We start from the raw sequence: 21,461 nt of genomic DNA, 5'->3' as shown, positions 1-21,461 counted from the left end.
TGAAATAATGCCATTTGCAGCAACATGGATGGACCTAGAGATTATCATACTAAGCTAAGTAAGTCAGAAAGAGAAAGACAAATACCATATGATATCACATATGTGTGGAATCTAAAATAGGACACAAATGAATATATCTATGAAACAGAAACAGGGTCACAGACATAGAGAAAAGACTTGTGGTTGCCAAGGGGGAGAGAGGGTGGGGGAGGGATAGACTGGGAGTTTGGGATTAGCAGATGCAAACTAGTATATATAGGATGCAAACTAGTATATATAGGATGGATAAACAACAAGGTCCTACTGTATAGCACAGGGAACTCTATTCAATATCCTGTGATATTCCATGATGGAAAAGAATATGAAAAAGCATGTATATATATATATGTATATATACCCACATATATGTATAACTGAATCACTTTGTTGTATGGCAGAAGTTAACATAACATTGTAAATCAACTATACTTCAATAAAATTAAAAAACTAACAAACAAAAAAAATTCCACATACCAACTCCAGACTCCTCAAGAAACTGTGAGGCTCAGGCCCTTACCTTCTCAGGTGCCTCCTCTATAAATGATATTTGAGGGGCGTGGATGTATGGAGGGGCCCCGACGATACATGCCGTGAACCTACACTGCACTCAGCCTTCTTTCTTTGAAGTCTCTCAAGCTTCTCATCCAATTTAAGAGTCCTCCTTTTAAAATGTCACTTAGACATCACACTTCTAGGATTCGGTTCTTATTTTCACCTTTATAAGCCTTTGCAATAAGTCTCAAGCCTATTTTCTGAAATAGAATATTTTAAGACCCCTCTGTAGACCCTGTCACAAAAGATGAGATGAGCCAGCCCACTTCCATGAGACACTGGGCTGCGCGCAGGTCCGGTGGGTGAGATAGAGGTGCTGGCCCGTAGGTCTTTCACTAAATGCCGGAGTCAGAATTCAAACCTAGGTTTAACTGGCTCCAGTGTCTACAGTTCTTCACCACAATGGTCTGTCTCCCAGGGACACGGAATCAGCCCTTGGCTGAGGTCAAGAGTGAGACTGTTTTCCTCACTTTATATTTTAAAGGCATTGGGTCTTCACAGTACGAGTTGCCCAACCCCACGTGAAATTGTTTACATCAGTCCTTTAGTTTGAAACTTTGGGCCTTTAGGAGAATATGGTTAAAATAAGAAGAAAGAAAACAACTTCAAGTCAATGATGAAAGACAAACAGTGAATGTACTAAATAAGTTAGACACCTAAGTAGAGTGATTTTTAGATCTATTATGAAGAGTATCATAGCTGCCTTTAAAATGTCCTGAGTAGGATTTATTTTTATAATTAAAAAGTCACACTTTAACATACATTTGAAGTGATAAAAAGCATCAGGTTATAATGCAATATCAAGGCATTATTTATACATGATTTAATTAATAAAATATTTCCCTTTAGACCTCATTACATGCCTTCCATACATTGACGGTACCATTTATGATTTGATCACACCTTCTACCCAGGGTCCCTCCATCTAGACTAGCTTGTCATCATTATGTTTTCCTCTAGTGCTGGGACAGTTAATGTTTGTGAATGTTGTTAAAGGACTGATGGTTTTAAACTAAAGTTAGACTGAACCGGAAAAAAAAAAAAAAGAGTGAGATGGGATGAGGGTACAAGGTTGAGCTGCACATGAAGTTGCAAAGCTACAACTGCTACCCTCTCAGCCCTTGACTTATTAGGTAGAGATGGTATACCTAGTGCAAGGTCAGAGTGGAGCAGGAGTTTATCATGGCCAAGGAATGCCAGAGCTATTCCTGATTTGGGGCCAAGGAGGGATCTGGATGAATTGGGGGAGGCTAAGCAGGGACCCTACCCAACCTCTGCTTGGAGTTTCAGATTCTTTTCCAATTCAACACGTTTAGGGAATTCCCTGGTGGTCCAGTGGTTAGCGTTCTGCACTTCCACTGCAGGGAACTAAGATCCTGCATGCCACGCAACATGGCCAAAAAAAAACAAAAGAAAAACAACAAAAACAACCCCAACCATGTTTAGACTCTTTGGCTTTCTTAGTCTTTATAAAGGTATTTATCTTGTCTACCTCAATACCTGAAAGAAACAAATTTTCCTGGCCCAAACAAACCCCATCCAAAGAGCTGGAAAAATACGCCTTCTGGAAAGGTTTATTTTTTTTGTTCAATTCTATGATCTCTTTGTTGACTCTTGGTATTTCAGTTTAATATTAAACCCATCAATTTGCCTCAAGAGATTAAGTCACAACCAATAGAAACCCTGAAGAAGAGGCAGTAGGACCTATTTTATTTATAGCCTTAGTCTTTGCCTTCCAGACATTGGTGAAACGGAACTTAGAGGGTTGCTGTAATAAAGCAGAGTCCAGAAGAAGAGGCTTCACTGCACAGCAGCTGCAGAGACGCTAGGGCTCTGGGCAGCCGGCTGGTAGACCATATGTCTGCAGGTTCAGAGGAGGGGTGGTTGAGGGAAGAGCTACCATTTGTCACCTTCCCAGGGAAAACTCACCTTTACCTGAAGCAGGTGAAGAAGAGTGAGGAGTGTTTGTGGGAAGGAAAGCCACAGGGGAGTAATTTGTTTTTTTTAAGATTTTTTTTTTTTTGATGTGGACCATTTTTAAAGTCTGTATTGAATTTGTTACATTATTGCTTCTGTTTTATGTTTTGTTTTTTTGGCTGTGAGGCATGCGGGATCTTAGCTCCCTGATCAAAGGTTGAACCTGCACCCCCTGCATTGGAAGGTGAAGTCTTAACCACTGGACCACCAGGGAAGTCCCCACAGGGCAGTAATTTTATGCTCAATTGGCACTTAAAGAGATGGACAACATTGTAAAATGTATCTTCTTACAGGGGGAGGGTCCTTCCCACTCAACTGCCAGACAAAAAGAGACATTTTGGTAATGAAACTTGTATTACTTACAGTAGGAGACCAAACAATACTGTGGTTTGAAGAATAAATACGTTTTTCCCTCTAGCTTACAGTTCTGACATGGATGACCCAGATCAGTGGAGCGGCTCTGTTCTTTGAGCTGTTGAGAGGCACAGGATGGTGAAAATCATTGCCCCTCCCCCAGACCCTGCATCATCAAAGCACGGTTGCCAGGAGTCTGTGCTCCAGCTTGGTGGGTGCACGTGCATTGTTTTAAGGTCCAGGCCTGGAAATGGCGAACATCGCTCCCCTCCCTTGGAGAGAAATCAGCAACAGGCCCACACTCGGGAAATGTGGCCTCGGGGGCCACATCGCTCTAAAACCCTGCTGCTTTAGATTTAGAAGAAGAGAAGAAGGATTCTTGGTGGGTAACTAGCTGACTAACACAGAACTCAACTTTGAGGAAGCGGAAAGGATTCTTCTAGCAAGGTACTAATGCTGTGATATGCCAGGGGGAGAAGGCTGTTGGCTGTGCAAAAGCCTGCCAGGGGCTGGTAGATGCGCTACCGGCAGGATCCAATATACCCCCTTCCCCATTTCATCTGAGTGGAACATGATAAACTGAATGGCTGAAACTGGAGGTTACGGAAAAGAGGCGGAATGCTGTGGACCAGATTACCCAGAAGAGGAAAGGGAGAGGGTCTAAAGAGGAGGGGTTAGGGTTGGGGACTGCAGGAAGGGGTGGATGTGTGGAGCTGCCCCGGAAAGCTGAAGTGAAGGTCCATATTGGGTGAGAAGACGAGGTAAATGGTAAAGAGACTCCATTCCTGAACATGCCTGTGAATATTCTCTGAAAGGATGAGAAGGTGTGGCTGGAACCCAAAGTAAAGCACTGCTTTGAAATTCTTCTGAATCCTGAGCATGCGATCGACTTATCTAAGGATGAGCTGGTCCACCTTCCTCCACCGTGGGGGCTGGGGGAAGCGGCCTGGGGGCTGCTGTGGGACTACCCTTCTCTAATCCCGTCTAGTGAGGAGCTTCTCCCCAGGGGCTCTGTTGACCCACACAGGCAGACTTCCCTTGACCTTCTCCCCCGGTAACCTGTACTTGACCCTCGTACCCCTCATTATTCTTTTAACTCCCGATTCGACGTCTGTCTTCTCTTGCAGACATTAAAACACCACGAGGGCATGAGGGTGTGGATCCCAACTGTCTAGGACAGTGCTATACCTACAATTCTTTTTTTTTTTTTTTTTTTTTTTTTTTTTTGCGGTACGCGGGCCTCTCACTGTTGTGGCCTCTCCCGTTGCGGAGCACAGGCTCCGGACGCGCAGGCTCAGCGGCCATGGCTCACGGGCCCAGCTGCTCCGCGGCATGTGGGATCCTCCCGGACCGGGGCACGAACCCGCGTCCCCTGCCTCGGCAGGTGGACTCTCAACCACTGCACCACCAGGGAAGCCCTACCTACAATTCTTAATGCATGCTCAACACACAGTAGGTGCTCAATTAATAACTGTAAATTGAATTCCTGGGAGGTCCTAGGCTTGTGGAGATGCTGAGTCGAGATCCCTACCAGGGCAGCCAGAACACTCCTGGGGGTTCAGAGCCACCTCTGGCCTCTGTCTGCATCAACCTCAGGACTTTACACAGGGCGCCTGATCTACCGAGGCCGTGGGTACCTCCCACCCCGGCCAATCACTCTTAGCCGCTGGACGCCGAGCAGCCTCCCTGCCCCTTCCCCCAACCCCTTCCCAGCTTCTCGGGGAACACGAGGGAAGAGGGGGTACAGCGTTCAGGGGAGAGATTGTGGATAAAGAGGGGGTTTTATCCTGATTCAAAGGTCCAGCGAGCCAAAAGGGAGGGGTGCGTCAGAGGAGAGGGGAGGCTATGGCAGGAGGCTAGACAGGTAGGGTTCCAGGGCAGGAGATGCTTGTTGCCTCTTCAGCGGAGACTGTGGCAGCTGGCGGCGTGTGCAGCGTGTTCGGAGGCCAAGTCCAGATGGTCTTTGATGGACAATCCCTTCCCAGCAGCCTCCTCCAGAGGAACACATGGTTAACCACCACCATTACCCCAGTTTGAATAACCAGAACGAATAATCATGACTTAATAGGACATGACATCCTTATATCCTTGGTCTTGCATGCACGCAGTGATCTTCCGGCTTTTTTTATTAGCTCACAGGATGTGCCTAATAAGTAACCACTTAGGTTCAATCTAAACATACCTGTAACTAAAATATGTTCTAAAATGCAGTGACGCTCACCTGCAACACAGCATATACCCTACATTGAGACGGGGGCTGTATGACACCGAACATGGCCAAGAGTGTGATCACCCCCGAATCAGAACTCCTAGGTCCGGACCTTTGATTTCTCCACCAGGTTGTGGGGAATGAGCTGGGGAAGGAGGACACCGTCCTGGTGATGGACGTGAAGGCTCACATCCTGCTGAGCTCCTTCTTGCTGCGCACAGCCCGCTGGAAGGGATTGGACTTGATCTTGGGCACTGGTCGCCCTGCTCTTCTTGGCTTGCAGAGCCCTGTTGCTGACCAGCTCCGGCATGAGGGCCGAGGGGTAGGGCAGTTTGGTGGCCACGTAGCCAGGCGCCACCACGTCCATTCTGAGTATCCTGCCCCTCTCCAGGTGGCCATGGATGCGGCCGTGGGAAATACCGACCTGCTTGGGAGGTTTTGTTCCTCTGGGCTCCTGGCTCCTTCTGGACACAAAGGGACGTGACTTGTAGAAAGTGACTAGAGGAAAGAGATCGACAAAGTCAGGCAAGAGTCCTTCAAAAACATTGAAGCTGACAGGGAACAAAATGAGAAACAATCCTGTCATCAGGGAGCTACCAGCCTAAGGAGATAGGCTCAGGGAGATACCATAACATGACATGGGCTTCACTGCTTCTCCCTGAGGGGAGTGATTCAGGTCACTGCCGATGGCAGGGCTTTCGGGAGTAGTGGCGCCAGTAGTTTGTAGAAACCAGGTCTCCTGGGACTTCCCCGGTGGTCCAGTGGTTTACACTCCGTGTTTCCAGAGTTAGGGAACTAAGGTCCCACATGCCACGCAGTGTGGCCAGAAAAAAAAAAAAATCCAGGCCTCCAGCTCAGCCGGTTTCTTCCTCTGTCTGCCAGGGAATGGATAACAGACACTGGTAGCCCTCCCCGGCAACTGGACACATCTGAATTCCCTCCCTTCTGCTGCCTCCACCAATGAAGCAAACTAGAGAGGTGCTCTGGGGCCCATCGGGACCCTCACTTGCCTCTGAGATGCTGCTTGACACAGCATTTTGCTGTCACCACTCCCCCTCCGTCAGGATCTCAACAGACTTCGGATCTCTGGTCTCCTTATTCCAGGGTGAGCCACAAGCAGGCAGCCTTGTTAGAAACATGGAGCAGACTCTGGTCTCTTCTGTCAGGAGTGTTTTCACATCCTCTGGAGCTGAGGGGTTGCAGAGCATAGAGCTGGTTCCCAGAGACAGGGCCACCCCTGTCAGTCTCGGGGGGCAGGGCCCTGGGGGGTTGGCAGGTGGGATGGCTGTACCCGCAGGCAGAGGCGAAGGTGAGGGTTTTAGAAAACACTCCCTCTTTTAAAGGAAGTGCAGTGGAGGGTGCCTGGGGCAGTATTTGCCCACTTTGATTCCAGTTCTTGGCAAAATCCAGTCACCACTCACAGCCTTGGGAGTTGACTTAGCTGAAAAAGACTTATTAATGAAACAGGGTTCTCAAGTGTGTCGCCTTGATGCTTCTAGAAGAACTGTGGGCGAACACTATGAGAATACCTTAGGGAAGATGACCTCCAGGTGCTCAGTCCACAGACGGAGACGCTCCTTGGGTTTGATGGTCCCTGACGGTCCACCAGTAATGTACCTCCTACTGGCATCTTCAACTTGTCATACGTCACTTCTCACTATGAGAACAGTATGTGTTCATTACGTGAAACTTGCAAAGTACAGAAACATAAATAGTTTCCTGTTTGCCTACCACCCAAGGAAACTGTTAATATTGTCACGCATTGCTTTGAAATCTTCTATTTTTTTTTTTTTTTTTGTGGTACGCGGGCCTCTCACTGTTGTGGCCTCTCCCGCTGCGGAGCACAGGCGCCGGACGCGCAGGCTCAGCGGCCATGGCTCACGGGCCCAGCTGCTCCGCGGCATGTGGGATCCTCCTGGACCGGGGCACGAACCCGTGTCCCCTGCATCGGCAGGCGGACTCTCAACCACTGCGCCACCAGGGAAGCCCTGAAATCTTCTATTTTTAATTTTCAAATTAATGTTTGTACCAACTAAAAGCGTATCTGTTACCAGAACTAAGGAAACCACAGACTTGGTTCCCAAAGGAAAACATTTCAACCAGGACACAATTTCATCACCTGGAGCCTCCTGCTTGAACTGCCTGAGTGAAAAGCAGACAACCTTTGTGCACTGAAACCCAGTAGGGCTGCTCCAGGCAAAGATTCTCATTTATTTATTTACTTTGGCCACGTCGAGCAGCAGGCAGGATCTTAGTTCCCTGATAGGGATCGAACCTGTGCCCCCTGCAGTGGAGGTCTTAACCACCGGGCCGCCAGGGAAGTCCCAAAGATTCTTATTTCTAACCCCTGGGATCATTGCCTCTGTTAGCACCTCTGCCGGGATGCTTCAAGAGGCTAAGGTGACACACCTGGGCATCAGTTAGCATCCTCTTGAACACACACTTCACATTCACTCATCATCTCACATGGGAGATGCCAGGATCCTGGGACCTTGGTCATGAATGGGACAGGTAAGACAGTGGGGAAGAATCCTCTCCAGACCATAATCATTGAGGGTGACACCACAAAAGGGTGTAGCACCTTCCTAGCGAGAAGAGGATTGCAACAAGATTTGAATCACAATTCAATCATTTTTCAAAGAACAGAAAAGCTGTGCATCAAGACCCTTGGCTTCAGTCACTTGCTAACTGTGTAACTGGATCAGGTTACTTAAACTCTGGGAATCTCAGTTTTTCATTTGGAAAACTGGAGCTAATAATATCTGTTCTACTGAGTTGCTATGAAGATCAAACAAGAAATGAAGTGAAAATGCCTGCTGTATAGTAACCACTCAAACGCTAGTTTTGTTTTTTCTAAGTGTTGTTACGTAGCCAGGCTGAGATCAGGAAAAGACAGCCATATACGTAGAGAGATTTTAGCAGGCAAAGAAGTGCCCCTCCCCCAATCACCTCCCCACCGTTGACTGACACGTGGAATGTCTTGGTCAGAAATTCATTCCAGTGATTTCTGCCATTGTTCTCCCTTCAAATCAGAGCTATATTTAAATCTGTGTCTCTGAAAATTTCTCAGACATCAAAACCGTGTTCAATACCCTTAAACTGGCAGGTCAAAATATTCAGTAATTTTGAAAGCACAATGAAATCAATTTTATTATGTCAAGGATGTGTACATGTTGTGGAGAATTTCTAATTCAATTTTATAAATTAAAAAAAAAAATAGAGGCCAAGTAGGGTGGAGGTTAAGCATATGGGCTGTGGAGCCAGACTGGTGGGGTTCTAATCCCAGCTAGGCTACTTAATAGCTGTGTGACCTTCAGCAAGTTACTAAATAGCTCTGTGCCTCAGTTTTCTCATCTGTAGAATGGGCTAATAGAACCTTTGCAGATTGTTGTGAGGATGAAAGAAATTAGCACACAGAAAGCACTCCTGGTGCCTCGAACTCAACAAGCATTAGCTGCTGTTATCAAAGGCAGATACTTCTGGAGGAAGCGTTGATGAATCAGTTTCCACTTGAGAGAAAGTTCATGAGATCTTTGCCTGAATGTAGGCTTGAAGGGAGTGAAAGTAGAGACTCTGAGCATATGATGTGTCTAAAGCAGTGGTTCTCACCCTGGTGTGCGTCAGAATCCCCTGGTGGGCTTGTTAAAATAATTTCTGATTCGGTGGGCGTGGAATTTGCATTTCAAACAAGTTCCCAGATGGCACTGATGCTGCTGGTTGGGGACCGCTCTTTGAAAGCCTGCAGCCATATATATCCCTACAGGATTTGGGAGCTGCTGCAGTGGACTTTACCAGCAAGGTGTGTAAGTTCTGAGGCAAACACCCCCCCCCCAACCCCCACCAAAGAAAGATCTAAAAGGGAAGGGCAGGGAAGTGCTTGGAGCCAGGCCACCCTGCAGCCCTTTAGATCACCTCTGGTCTCTTCTGGAAAGAACTGGTCTCTTCTGGAAAGAACTGGTCTCTCAGCATGACCCTGAAAAATCTTCTCTGAGGCTGAACATTCAATTTCAGTTTTCCCTGGACTTGTCCTGGGGAAGAAAAGAATCACAGGCGCTGCCTCTGGCCGTTACTATTTCATCTCCTGTCTCATAAATGAGCTTCCTGGGGCCATCTGCTGCTGAAGATTTACGTTCTGGCTCAGGGGCCTACAGGTCAGTTGTGCAAATTTGGGGAGAAGTATCATGGGTGGCACAAACCCTATATACCAGTGCTTATCCAAGTTGACCGTGTACCAAAAACACCTGGGGACCTTGTTAAAATCCAGATTACTGAGCCCCACCCCAGAAAGTTTGATTCAGCAGGTCTGGAGCAGAGGCCAAGAATTTGCATTTCTGGGCTTCCCTGGTGGTGCAGTGGTTGAGAGTCCGCCTGCCGATGCAGGGGACGCGGGTTCGTGCCCCGGTCCGGGAAGATCCCACATGCCGCGGAGCGGCTGGGCCCATGAGCCATGGCCGCTGAGCCTGCGTGTCCGGAGCCTGTGCTCCGCAACGGGAGAGGCCACAACAGTGAGAGGCCCGCGTACCGCAAAAAAAACAATTGACATACATCACTGTATAAGTTTAAGTTGTGCAGCATGGTGGTTTGATTTGCATGTATTGTGAAATGATCACCACAATAGGTCCAGCTAACATACGCCATCTTGTATAGATTCCAAAAAAGAAGAGAGAAGAAAAAAGGGAAAAAGAAAATTTCTCCCTGTGATGAGAACTCTAGGATTTACTTTCTTAAAGACTTTCCCATAGATCATACAGCAACGTCAGCTGTAGTCCTCCTTGTTGTACATTACATCCCTGCTACTTATTTATCTGATAACTAGAAGTCTGTATCTTTTGACCACCTTCATCCATTCTCTTCTCCCCCTACTCTCCGCCTCTGATACCCACAAGTCTTGTCTCTTTTTCTGTGAGTTTTATTGTTTCCTTTTTTAGATTCCACATGTAAGTGCCTTAAAGAGAGACTCCAAGATCAAATGTGTTTCAGGCCTCACAAAACTTATCTGCCCCTAAATAAAAGTTTATCAGAGGATTCTCACTCCCAACTTTCTGTTGCTACCACTTGATCTCCATACCCCCTTATCCTACAACAAGTTAACCACTTCATGAATTTCTGATTTCTTCTTTCTGTGAGTATTTTTGCAAAGTTAAGCATGTTTGAATATACATACACGTATTCTTATTTAACCTTTTATTTTACACCAAAGGTGGCATGTATGTATTCACTATTTTTATGCAAATTTTTAAAATTTAATTTTTATATTATAGTTGATTTACAATGTTGTATTAGTTTCAGGTGTACAGCACAGTGATTCAGTTATACATATATCCATTCTTTTTCAGATTCCTTTCCCATATAGGTTACTATAGATTATGGAGTAGAGTTCCCTGTGCTATGCAGTAGGTCCTTGTTAACTATCTATGTTATATATAGTAGTGTGTATATGTTAATCCCAAACTTATTTATCCCTCCCCCCACCTTTCCTCTTTGGTAATCATAAGTTTGTTTTCAAAGTCTGTGAGTCTGTTTCTGTTTTGTAAATAAGTTCATTTGTGTCATTTTCTTTATATTCCACATATAAGTGATATAATATGATATTTGTCTTTCTCTGTTTGACTTGCTTCACTTAGTATGATGATCTCTAGGTCCATCCATATTGCTGCAAATGGCATTATTTCATTCATTTTTATGGCTGAGTAGTATTCCATTGTATATATGTACCACATCTCCTTTATCCATTCCTCTGTCAATGGACATTTAGGTTGCTTCCACGTCTTGACTAATGTAAATAGTGCTGTCAAATCTGTCATTTTCTAAAATTTGATTTTCTGGATTTTGAGTAATAGTTATCAAAGCCTCTTTCCATTTTTAGGTTATAAAGAAATCATCCCATGTTTTAATCTAGTACTCTTAGCTTTTAATTTTTAATCTAATATACACTGGGAAGTACATATCCAATTTTATCTATTTTCAAGTGGCTATCCAACTGCCCCAACACCGTTTATTAAAGAGCCCATCCCTTACCCCAACAGACTGAGATGCCATCTGAAGCAAACAGTAATGTTTGTATGCACTTGGCTCTATTTTCAGACTTGTTCTGAACTTCCTGCTCCATTGATCTATTTGTCTATTCCTGCATCAATACCACATTGTTTTAATATCTAGTTGGGCTAGTTGTCCCCTCAGTCTCCCATTCTTATTGTTTATTTTATCATAAAATCTTTAGAATCAACCTGTCTACCCTCAGAAAGTAATTTGTTAGGTTTTTAAAGTGAGATTGTGTTAAATTTTACACTTTGACTTGGAGAAAATTGACATCTCTGTGATGTTGAGTCATTCCACCCAAAAATGAGGGATTTCTTTCCATTCATTCAAGTCTACTTTCGTTATCTTCAGGAATGTTTTATAATTTTCTCACGTAGGTTTTTGTGTACTTCTTGAGTTTATTCCTAGGTGCTTATTTTTCTTTTCTGGTGTTACTGTAATTAGGGTCCATTTTATCTTCTAGTTTATTATAAATACAGACTAAGGTGATTTTTGTATGTTAATTTACTATCCTGCTCCTATACCGAATTCTCAGATTGTTAGTATGAATTTAAGACTTGATACTCCCAGGGTTTTCCAAGTATGCTATCATATCATATCACCCACAGATAGATATCTTTTTTTCCAATTCTTTTCTTTTTCCATCCTTACAGTTCCAATTTTTTCTCCTGAGCCTTAATTATTTTCTTCAGAGCTAAGAGTGATGGAATGATGGACAGAAGTTTCTGGGGAGGTGGGAGGGACGGCAGTCTGGAGCACGGGAGGATAGAGTCTTTGACCAAAGTGGGAGAGGCACCTTTCTCTGAGAGACCAGAAGGCAGTAGAGTTCGAGCCTTTGGCTTGTTAATCTCCTCTGGAGAGAGGGATCACGGGGTGGGGGTGGAGGTGAGTGTCGGCCACCGGAAGTAACACGGCTTGGAAAGAGAAAAGGGTAAAACAGCGCCCCCTCTAGTGCTGTGGAGGACACTAAGCTTAGCACTGGGCCAAACCCACTCTAAACTAGCCTGGGTCCTGACTTTTCTGGTGAAACCAGGAAAATTCATTCACAGTTTGCTGCCAAATAAATGAATAACCACATGTTTTAAGTGACCTATAATTCTGTGGGAAGGAGTTAGCTAATCTTAAGAATTCTTATAAATGATTAAATCAAAGCTCCTTGCCTTCAAGGAGTCATTTGATTCACTTTATATCAATGGTTGTGTATATTAGCAACACCTGAGGATCTTTAAGAAAATAATCAGTTCCAGGTCCCATTGCTAGAGATTTAATTTGGGGATGGAGCCCCAGGGTAGCTGCAGTTTTTGGAAGGCTCCCAGGTGGTTCTAATGTAGCCAAAGTTGAGAGTCCAAGTTGAGTCCTAGCCTACCCTATAGATGTGTGGGTCTGTGTTACCTGTGTCTGCTTAAGCTGCCAGGAGTCGGCCACCTAGCTCAGATGTGCAGGGAGGAGTATTGCTTTCTTAACTCAAATTCCAAGTGCTGCATACACAGAAGCCTGGGGCCCAGCCCCTGTATCTTACAATTCAGTTTGCTGAGTTCTACTCGGTACCTCCAGTGTGCCCCGCAAAGGGCTAAGCACTTCTGCAAATATAAAACGCCTGAGGCTCAACCAGGTGAAGAGACTTTCACCTTTCTGTTTTAGGTAACCCTGCATCATTTTTAGTTGTAACACTGAATCACTGAAACGCGTTTCTAATTCTAACTTCTTGGGCAGAGACCTCAGACACCTTCGTCCCGCGGCGGAAGGCCCCCCGGTCCCGCAGCGGGCGGCACCTCGGCCTCAGGGCTCGGAGGCCGAAGACCTGCCCTAATTAGGTAGCGCCCGGGGATTGGCTCAGAGTCGCACTTGTAGGCGCGTCCTGCCTCGCGCACGCGCACAGCTTTCGCGCCAGTCTCTTGAGAAGCGGGCGCAGGCTCAGAGGAGAGAGTTCGCTTCCCGCTGGCTCCGCCCAGCTCGCTCCCGGGGGGCGGGGCGAAGGCCGGGGTGGGAGAAGAAGGGGCGGTGGCTGCGCGCGTGCGTGAAAGAGAGCTGAGGGGTGGTTAGGCCGTCGCCGGCCGGGCTCGAGGGAGTTGTGAGAAAATGCAGGTGAGCAAGCCGGCGGGCGCGACGTCTGGAGGCTGCGGCCGTTCGTTTGTCCCGCTGGGTCTGCGCCGGCGGCGGGCTGTCCTTGCCAGACCTGTGGGAAGCGCCGGGCGCCGCAGGCACGGGGAGGCCACGCGAGGCTAGGCCGGCGCAGGCGCGGTGCGGACGGGCGGGCGTGGTCCCGCGGGTCCGCGGGCTGGGCGTCCCCACGCCGTGTGTCCCACTCTGGAATCTCAGCCCTGGGGACTGCCTCTCCTTGAGCTCGTCTCCCGTGCGGCCTGTGAAGGCCTCTCCGGGTCTTAACTGAGAGTTACTTCCTACTTGTTAACTCTCTTAGCGAGCACCTGAGCAGGTGCCTTGTGGACCCCTTCGCGGATGGAAGCTGAGGCTTGCACGAGTGGAGGGTCCCGCCTGGGGGGTGGGGTGTCCCATAACATAACCCGTGTTCTGACTCCACCTAGAGCAGGGTGAGGGGTTATTACACCCTCCCCGCAACGTTGGTGTTCAGGTTGACAGGTGCGCCCCCTCTGGACTCCCTGGCTTCCAGAGCTCAGCCCGAGGGTCCCGCAGCCCAGTTACTTTCCATCTTAAAATGGATAAAACCGCATCCCCCAGTTTTGTTCTTTCATTGTATCAGGAATTTGCTAATGGAATTTGACTAAAACCCACGGAAAAGTGGGAAAAAATGACACCGTGGAAATGGATGCTTTTATGAGAAAATCTCTGACAACTCAGTTTGGTCACTGTTGAAGGACCCTTCTCCAGAGGTCATTCTGCTGCCTCCCGGATCTCGCTATGGTCAGGAATCCTGAGGGACTCATCTCTGACTCAGCGGCAAAAGGGAGATGGAGTTAGTATGGGTTTGATTAGGGGCTGGAGAGGACGATCATCTCCAAATCCAGCGCGTCTGGTGAAGAGGAAACTCAGGGCTGCCCTGGCCTCCTTTGCATCCTCTGTCCTTCAGGTCTCAGCTTAAAAACATCGCCTCCTTCCTGACCACCCTGTGGAAAGGATTCTGTTAGTATTTCTTTTTTTTTGCTTTTTTTTTGCTTTACGCGGGCCTCTCACTGTTGTGGCCTCTCCCGTTGCGGAGCACAGGCTCTGGACGCGCAGGCTCAGCGGCCATGGCTCACGGGCCCAGCCGCTCCGCGGCATGTGGGATCTTCCCGGACCGGGGCACGAACCCGTGTCCCCTGCATCGGCAGGCGGACTCTCAACCACTGCGCCACCAGGGAAGCCCCACTTTCCCATTTGACCCCTCCTTACCCATGGCGCCCTCCACAGTGGACTTGGCACTCATGGTATCCTTGGTCCACCTGCTCTAGGACCCCAATGCAGACACCGAGTGGAATGACATCTTACGCAAAAAGGGCATCTTGCCCTCAAAGGAGAGTTTGAAAGATCTGGAGAAGCAGGCAGAAGAGGAGGAGCAGCGGGTCCTTCAGCAGTCCATTGGTGAGCGTGCCGCTACTCGTTATTGCGCGTCTGTCTGCTTAGGAGACAACTCGCCAGGCCTCTCACTGCTTTGGTAGAAGGATCCTCTGAGCAAGAGCTGGGAGCCAGGGATTGGAGTGCTGAGCTGGATGCTGCCTCTGGGATCTCAGGCGGGTCACAGGGCGTCTCTGGCTTCAGCTTGCTGGGCCACAGAATTAGGACTTCAGAGGCCCCCTCCGTTTGCACAGTTCCTCGTCTGTTTCGGATGAGCACGTGATAACCCCGAGGAAAGTATTTCCAAGTCTTGACTTTCCTGGTCTGTGATTCACTTTGGATAATGTCAATGGAAATCTGCTCAAAAGTTTTTAGTGTTTGTATTCTCGTGAGGGTATACTTTATCATTGTGGTTTGATTACGAATATTAAAATAGCTTGATTTGGGGAAGCATAAGATGTTTGCAGTGTACAGGGTCTAGGAGAGGGGCTTTCTCACATGTAGCTGTATCACCTGAATCGGAATCCCTTGGGGTGCTTGTCCCCCCCCAAAAAAACACACACGCACAACAACACACAGAACCTACTGAAACAGAATCTCTGGGGGTAAGGCCCAGGACTCTGCATATTAAACCAGTGCTTCAAAGAGTTTCTGATTTACGCCAAAGTTTGAGAACCATTGACCACAGGGGCTAGGCCTTTTGTCCCCTGTTGACTTGTTAGAGCTAATTTAGAGAAGGATTTATTACAAAGCGTTTATCCTGCAAATGTTTACTGAAGGATTGCCGTGTGCTGGGTGTTGTTCCTAGGCAGTGGGGCTTTAGCTGTGCATGGGTCGGACAAAAACCCCTGTCCTCTTGGAGCTTACATTCTAGCGGGAGAGACAGACAGTACATGATATGTGAGTGAAATGTAGGAAGATAAGGCAGGAAGGGGCCGGAGGAGGGGTGGGTATAATCGCAGAAAGGGTCCGAGAGGGCCCCCTGGCAGTTGAGTAGACCTGAGGGAGGTGAGTGAGAAGTGGAAAGCGTGTTGGAGAATCCGCCAGGAAGCCAGCAGGACTGGGAGACAGTAGTAGGAGCTTCAAAGAGGCAACTAGGGTTCGGACCATTTAGGACCTTGTAGCTTCTAGTACGGACCTTGGCTTTGCTGCCAAATGAGGTGGATGTCACTGGAGGTTTGAACAAAGGAGTGACGTGTCCTCTGTGTTGACAGCACCGTCCTGTTGTTGCCTTACTGAGTGCAGACTGTGGGGAGGCGAGGCAGGAAGTGGGGAGACCAGTCTGGAAAAGGCTGCAGTGGTACCTTCGGCAAATGGTACCATTGGCTTGGAGCAGTGCGGTGGGTGGGAGTGGCCAGATCTGGGTGTGTTGTGAAGGTAGGACTGACAGGAGTTGCTTATGGATCCTATGATGGTGTGAGGGAAGGTAAGTCAAGGATGACTGCAGGGCTCTGGGCTCGAGCGGCCAGAAGGATGGAGTTACTACCAGCTGAGATGCGGAAGGCTTGGGGAGGAGCAGGTTTGGAGGTAAGATCAGGAACTCTGTTTGGGACATGGTCACTTTGAGATTTTTGTTAGACGAATAGAGATGGTAAGGGAGCAGCTGGGGATGCTGTCCCAAGCCAGAGAAATACGGGCTGGAGGCATAACTTCGGGAGTTGTCAGCACGTTGCTAGTATTTAAAGCTGTGAGATGCGATCAACCAAGGGAGTGAGTATCAATAAGGAAGAAAACGAGTCCAGTCAGCAAAGGGCCTGAGGAAGGGGCAGCCATAGAGGGAGGGGGGAGGGGGGGCCAGAGGAAGATGGGCTTTTGGGGAGGAGGTGGTGATGGGTTGGGTCAGATGTGCTCATCTGTTGAGAAGACAGAGGTCATTATTGACCTTGATAAGAGCAGTTTCAGGTAGTGATGGGGTGGGGGTCTGGGGACAAAGGCCTGAAGTGATGTCAAGAAGCAAGGGTGTTTATGGCAATAAAACAAAATACAGATTTTATAGCAGTTGATTAAAAGAAAAGGTAGAGCTGCCTAGCACTCACAAGAGAAGACCAGGGGATAGCCCTTTCACTCTAGGAAGGGTGTGCTGGGGAGGACCTCAGTGGGTATCCTCCATCTCCCCAGAGGCATGAGAACTGTTATGCACCTGTCCGTGAATGTCTGTGCTTGAAGATCCGGCCAGGTTAGCTCAGGCAAATACAACTCTCCTCTTTTATAAACTTGGGAAACTTCCCGTTTGTATCCTTATTGTGTGGAGGTAAGAGAGCCAGGCTGGCAGCTGTCTTTTAAATACACCCTCCCCTTCTTATTTACTAGTGTAACACCTTAAGTACTCTTTATTTGGGTTTTGGTGGGCTGGGGATCTTTTGGTGTTGCATGCACTTCTTTAGGAAAAGAGTGAAGGGAAGAAAACCAAAATGTGTTTGTTCATCTTTCACATTTCTGGTTTCTTGCCAACTCAATGACATTCAGTGAAAACTTATGAAGACATGACTTTGGAAGAACTGGAGGATAATGAAGACGAATTTAATGAGGAAGACGAACGTGCAGTTGCAATGTACAGGTTAGTGCCACCCAGAGGGACTGCTTGGCTTTTTGTGTGGCACTAAAATGTGTGTCCTTTGAAACATTAATAAATCTGGCAAATCGATAAATAAACCTGGACCTTTACAAAGGTTGCTGTGTGAAAAGGGTGGTGTGTGTGTGTGTGTTTGTGTTTGTAAGATGTCTCTCTCTTCCTTCTGTTGTGCAGGCAGCAAAGACTGGCGGAGTGGAAAGCAACCCAACTGAAGAATAAATTTGGAGAAGTTTTGGAAATCTCAGGAAAGGATTATGTTCAAGAAGTTACCAAAGCCGGTGAGGGCTTGTGGGTCATCTTGCACCTTTACAGACAAGGGTGAGCTGATCTCATGACTGTATTTAAATGTTAATTTGAATTTATATCTTGAACATCTCAGGCTTAATCCACCCAGGAGGTTTTTTTGTTTTTTGTTTTTTGTTTTTGCGGTACGCGGGCCTCTCACTGTTGTGGCCTCTCCCGTTGCGGAGCACAGGCTCCAGATGCGCAGGCTCAGCAGCCATGGCTCACGGGCCCAGCCGCTCTGCGGCATGTGGGATCTTCCCGGACTGGGGCACGAACCTGTGTCCCCTGCATTGGCAGGCGGATTCTCAACCACTGAGCCACCAGGGAAGCCCTGTTTTTTGTTTTTTTAACTAGTGTTTTTGTTGCTGATTTGCCCAAACCTTATAGCCTAATTTTTGTCTTAAGACTTTCAAATTAATATGTGACTAATAGGAATGCTTTTGTTACAGTGTAGCAGAGGAGACTTTTTTTTTTTTTTTTAAATTGTAAATGAATTCCTCAGTCACTTGTCCCTCTGGAGAAGCTCAGGCATTTCACAATTCCATGTAATGAATCACTCTTCGTCGATGGTGAGGGCAACCTTTGTGAATTGTCCATGGCGAGTGAGGCAGTGGACCCCCAGCGCTTCTCTCCTCCAATTTTATTACCATCCTGTGGAGTCTAATGCTTGTGTAGGGAGTTTCTTTGAAGCAGGAAATGCTTTCTGAATCACACATTGTAAGCCTTGAATGCTCTCGCCTATAGAAGAGCAAGACAGTTACCTTTTACGTTGGAGCTGTGTTTCTAACTTATTCTTCAGTCAAATTAAGTTGGGCTTTGGATTTTGAGTTCCTCCCTTTGCCTAAACATGTTAGAAAGTTTTGTCTAAATGTTAGTTCATCTTGGCTGGAGTCATTATGAGGTTTTATGTAGGGCAGAAGGGTAGTTGAGATTTATTATGTACAAATGCAGAATCACAGTTGGCTTCTGTTTCTCTTTTTATAGGATTCCCCTGTGTGCCCTGATAAATCAGCACTTTATTGGACTTGCCAGGAAGTTTCCTGATGTCAAATTTATCAAAGCCATATCAACCACCTGCATACCCAACTATCCTGATAGGAATCTGCCCACAATATTTGTGTACCTTGAAGGTGATATCAAGGCTCAGTTTATTGGACCTCTGGTGTTCGGTGGCATGAACCTGACAATGGATGGTAAGGGCCTCTTTGAGGTGTGCGTGGGAGATGGGGAGGAGGTGCTTCTGTTGACGAGCGTGCCTGTTTCCTAGACACACATTAGGATGACTTGTCAGATTCACCTTTGCCCCCATGCGAGTGATTGTAAAAAGGGAAGAAGCACGTTGAATCTGTCATCTTAGACAAGTCATTGGGGGCAGTTACAACTGGGCTCTAGTAATTCTCAGTTAAAAGAGGGCACAATGGACTTTAAAATATTTAATATTAATGTCTGATGTGTTTTATTTGTCCCTACAGTTGAATATGTTCGTTTTTACTGGTAGCTCAAGATCACATTGTTCATTTCTTGTTTAATTCACATGAACGTTATTAGTGACACATGCTTATACGTATCTGCATATGTACAAATGTACATATATATAAATCTATAGAAATTTTTTCTCAGTTGAATAGTAGCTTTTAAATTAAAAGTTTAGGGCTTCCCTGGTGGTGCAGTGGTTGAGAGTCTGCCTGCCGATGCAGGGGACACGGGTTCGTGCCCCGGTCCAGGAGGATCCCACATGCCGCGGAGCAGCTGGGCCCGTGAGCCATGGCCGCTGAGCCTGCGCGTCCGGAGCCTGTGCTCCGCAACGGGAGAGGCCACAACAGTGAGAAGCCTGCGTACCGCAAAAAAAAAAAAAAAGTTTATTCTCCCTCTTAACTCCTGAAGGATACGTTTTTTTTTTCTGCCTGTTACACAGGAGGTGTTAAAATACATATGCACACATAACAGGAGAGAGAGAAGCTGAGGCCTGCAGGTTTCTTGATAAGTCGAATTCTTTATCTGTTTAGTGAAATAGTATGTCCAACTGTGCTTTAGTTAGTAGTCTTCAGAAATGTGTGTTAAAATATGACTTTATATTCTACTTTATGTAACTCTTTATGTAAGATATTCAACTGGGAAAAGTATAAACATATACATACATACATAGACACACATATGTTACATCAGTTATGCATTATTCCAGTGTTCAGAGGCATATGGAGTTTCAAACTAAATATGGGTTTGCTTCTTATTTTGGTCTTTTTGCACGTACCATGAGGGAAGAGAGATAAGTATACAATAATAATTATAGTTTTTATTTCTAGGAAAAGTTTCATTTGAGGATTAGTGAACATGTAAAATAATGATTACTGCATATAAATGAACAGTAACATTAAATACATTCATTTATACATATGTGTGAATTTAAATATATTCTTAAGAATCAGAAATCTTAAAAAAAATCATTTTTAAGAAATTTGTTGAATTTTTATCACACTGAACCAAGGTACCTGGAGCTGAAAATACTGGTGGAGCACTTTGAATTAACACGGCTCAGTAAAATTGGTGTTCAGATTTTAACAAGTTTCTAATTGGTAGAGCATCACTTTAACCAGGCTATTTGCAGTAGAATCTCTCAGCTGTCCCTCAGTCCTGCCTGGGGTCTTTTCTGCAGTGGAAAAATACATCACTTGATTGTGCTTCACAAGGTCTCACACCCATGTGGAGTTCCACTGATTACAAGAGCATAAAATACAGGAGCTGAGCCTTTAGTCACTGATTCTTTATTTTCTGGTACTTTTAAAAATTATTATTACTTGGAACAAATGTATCAGACCTAGGATGTCATCATACATTGAGCCTTTGACTCTAATAGGTTGGGATATTGGGCATGAGGTTTAAGAATCTCCTTTTGTTAACTAAATTTAGATTTAATGATTAGAGTACCAGCAGGACTGTGAAAAGCATTTCCTTTGCATGTTTCGTGCTGGTTTCTTTCCTGGGAAATTGTGCAAGCCGAGAAACTAGCTGTTAGAAGATAGATTTAGGCTCTGTTTTTTATTTTAGTTATCATAGAGGTTCAAATGTATGTAATATCCCATTTGACCTCATCTTCTGGAAAAGTGTTTGCAGGTATTTTTTTCCTTCTTAAGGTTCTGATTTTTCCCTTTCTTCCAGGCACCTTATAAATATGGCCCTCAAATTAAATTGTCATCAAATGTTGATGATCGTAGCTTCTGCTTAGAAAAACACTGTGGCTTGAGGGCCCCATGCAGACTGTGTCTTAGGCAACTTGCTTTTTCTTTATCATGTAGAGTTGGAGTGGAAATTGTCTGAGTCTGGAGCAGTCAAGACAAGCCTGGAGGAAAACCCTAAGAAACCCATAGAAGATGTGCTGCTTTCGTCTGTGCTGTGCTCCGTCCCCGCCAGGAGGGCCAGTGATTCCGAGGATGACTAAGGCTGCGGCCCTGGTAACCTGATGAGCTTGCTTGATGTGACACATCATCTGAATTTTTTTTAAAAGGAACAAGTAGGAACGTATGGTTTGGTTTTAGCCTTTTATAACTATGTTTCAAATCTCATAGATCTCAGAAGCAATCATTGCTGGGAATCCTTTTAAATTTCTTGGAACTCTCTTTTTAAATTAATAGTATTTCCTTAAGGAAAAAATAAAAGCCAGATATTAGTATGGCAGGTGTCTATGTTTTCCTCACTTGTATTTTAGGTAAGCTGTAAAGCTGTTCACTATTTGTTCACATAAAACTATAAAAGAAGAAATATGGAGGGTTTTTTTTTTTCAGTAATGTGAGTAAATTATACAGTGGAAAATGGCAAGGTAAGCTTTGCATTTATATTATTATTTGTTTTTATTCTTTTATAGAGGTAGCAACAGGATTATTAACTCAAATAAAATACAGGTGTAATTGGTAGGAAGAAGTCTTAGTA

General features: G+C 45.9%; 1 protein-coding gene across 1 annotated transcript; it reads left to right on the top strand.

The window, feature by feature from the left end:
• The first annotated feature begins 13,124 nt into the window (after positions 1 to 13,124).
• On the top strand, positions 13,125 to 21,204 carry PDCL3 (phosducin like 3). Its single transcript, XM_060169284.1, has 6 exons — positions 13,125 to 13,255; positions 14,578 to 14,707; positions 17,147 to 17,237; positions 17,427 to 17,570; positions 18,522 to 18,730; positions 20,831 to 21,204. The coding sequence occupies exons 1-6, from the start codon at positions 13,250 to 13,252 to the stop codon at positions 20,971 to 20,973; spliced, it is 723 nt and encodes a 240-aa protein (XP_060025267.1). The 5' UTR covers positions 13,125 to 13,249; the 3' UTR covers positions 20,974 to 21,204.
• Positions 21,205 to 21,461: the final 257 nt, after the last annotated feature.

This window comes from Lagenorhynchus albirostris, chromosome 13, assembly GCF_949774975.1.
Source record: "Lagenorhynchus albirostris chromosome 13, mLagAlb1.1, whole genome shotgun sequence".
NCBI lineage: Eukaryota > Metazoa > Chordata > Mammalia > Artiodactyla > Delphinidae > Lagenorhynchus > Lagenorhynchus albirostris.
The sequence above is the reverse complement of the archived record's forward strand: the minus strand, read 5'-3'. Positions and strand labels throughout refer to the sequence as shown.

Excerpts from the sequence above, each read along its gene's own strand:
- PDCL3 (XM_060169284.1), top strand. Across the intron at positions 17,238-17,426 it reads CGTGCAGTTGCAATGTACAG|GCAGCAAAGACTGGCGGAGT; the intron begins GTTAGTGCCACC and ends TCTGTTGTGCAG. Across the intron at positions 17,571-18,521 it reads TTGCACCTTTACAGACAAGG|GATTCCCCTGTGTGCCCTGA; the intron begins GTGAGCTGATCT and ends CTCTTTTTATAG.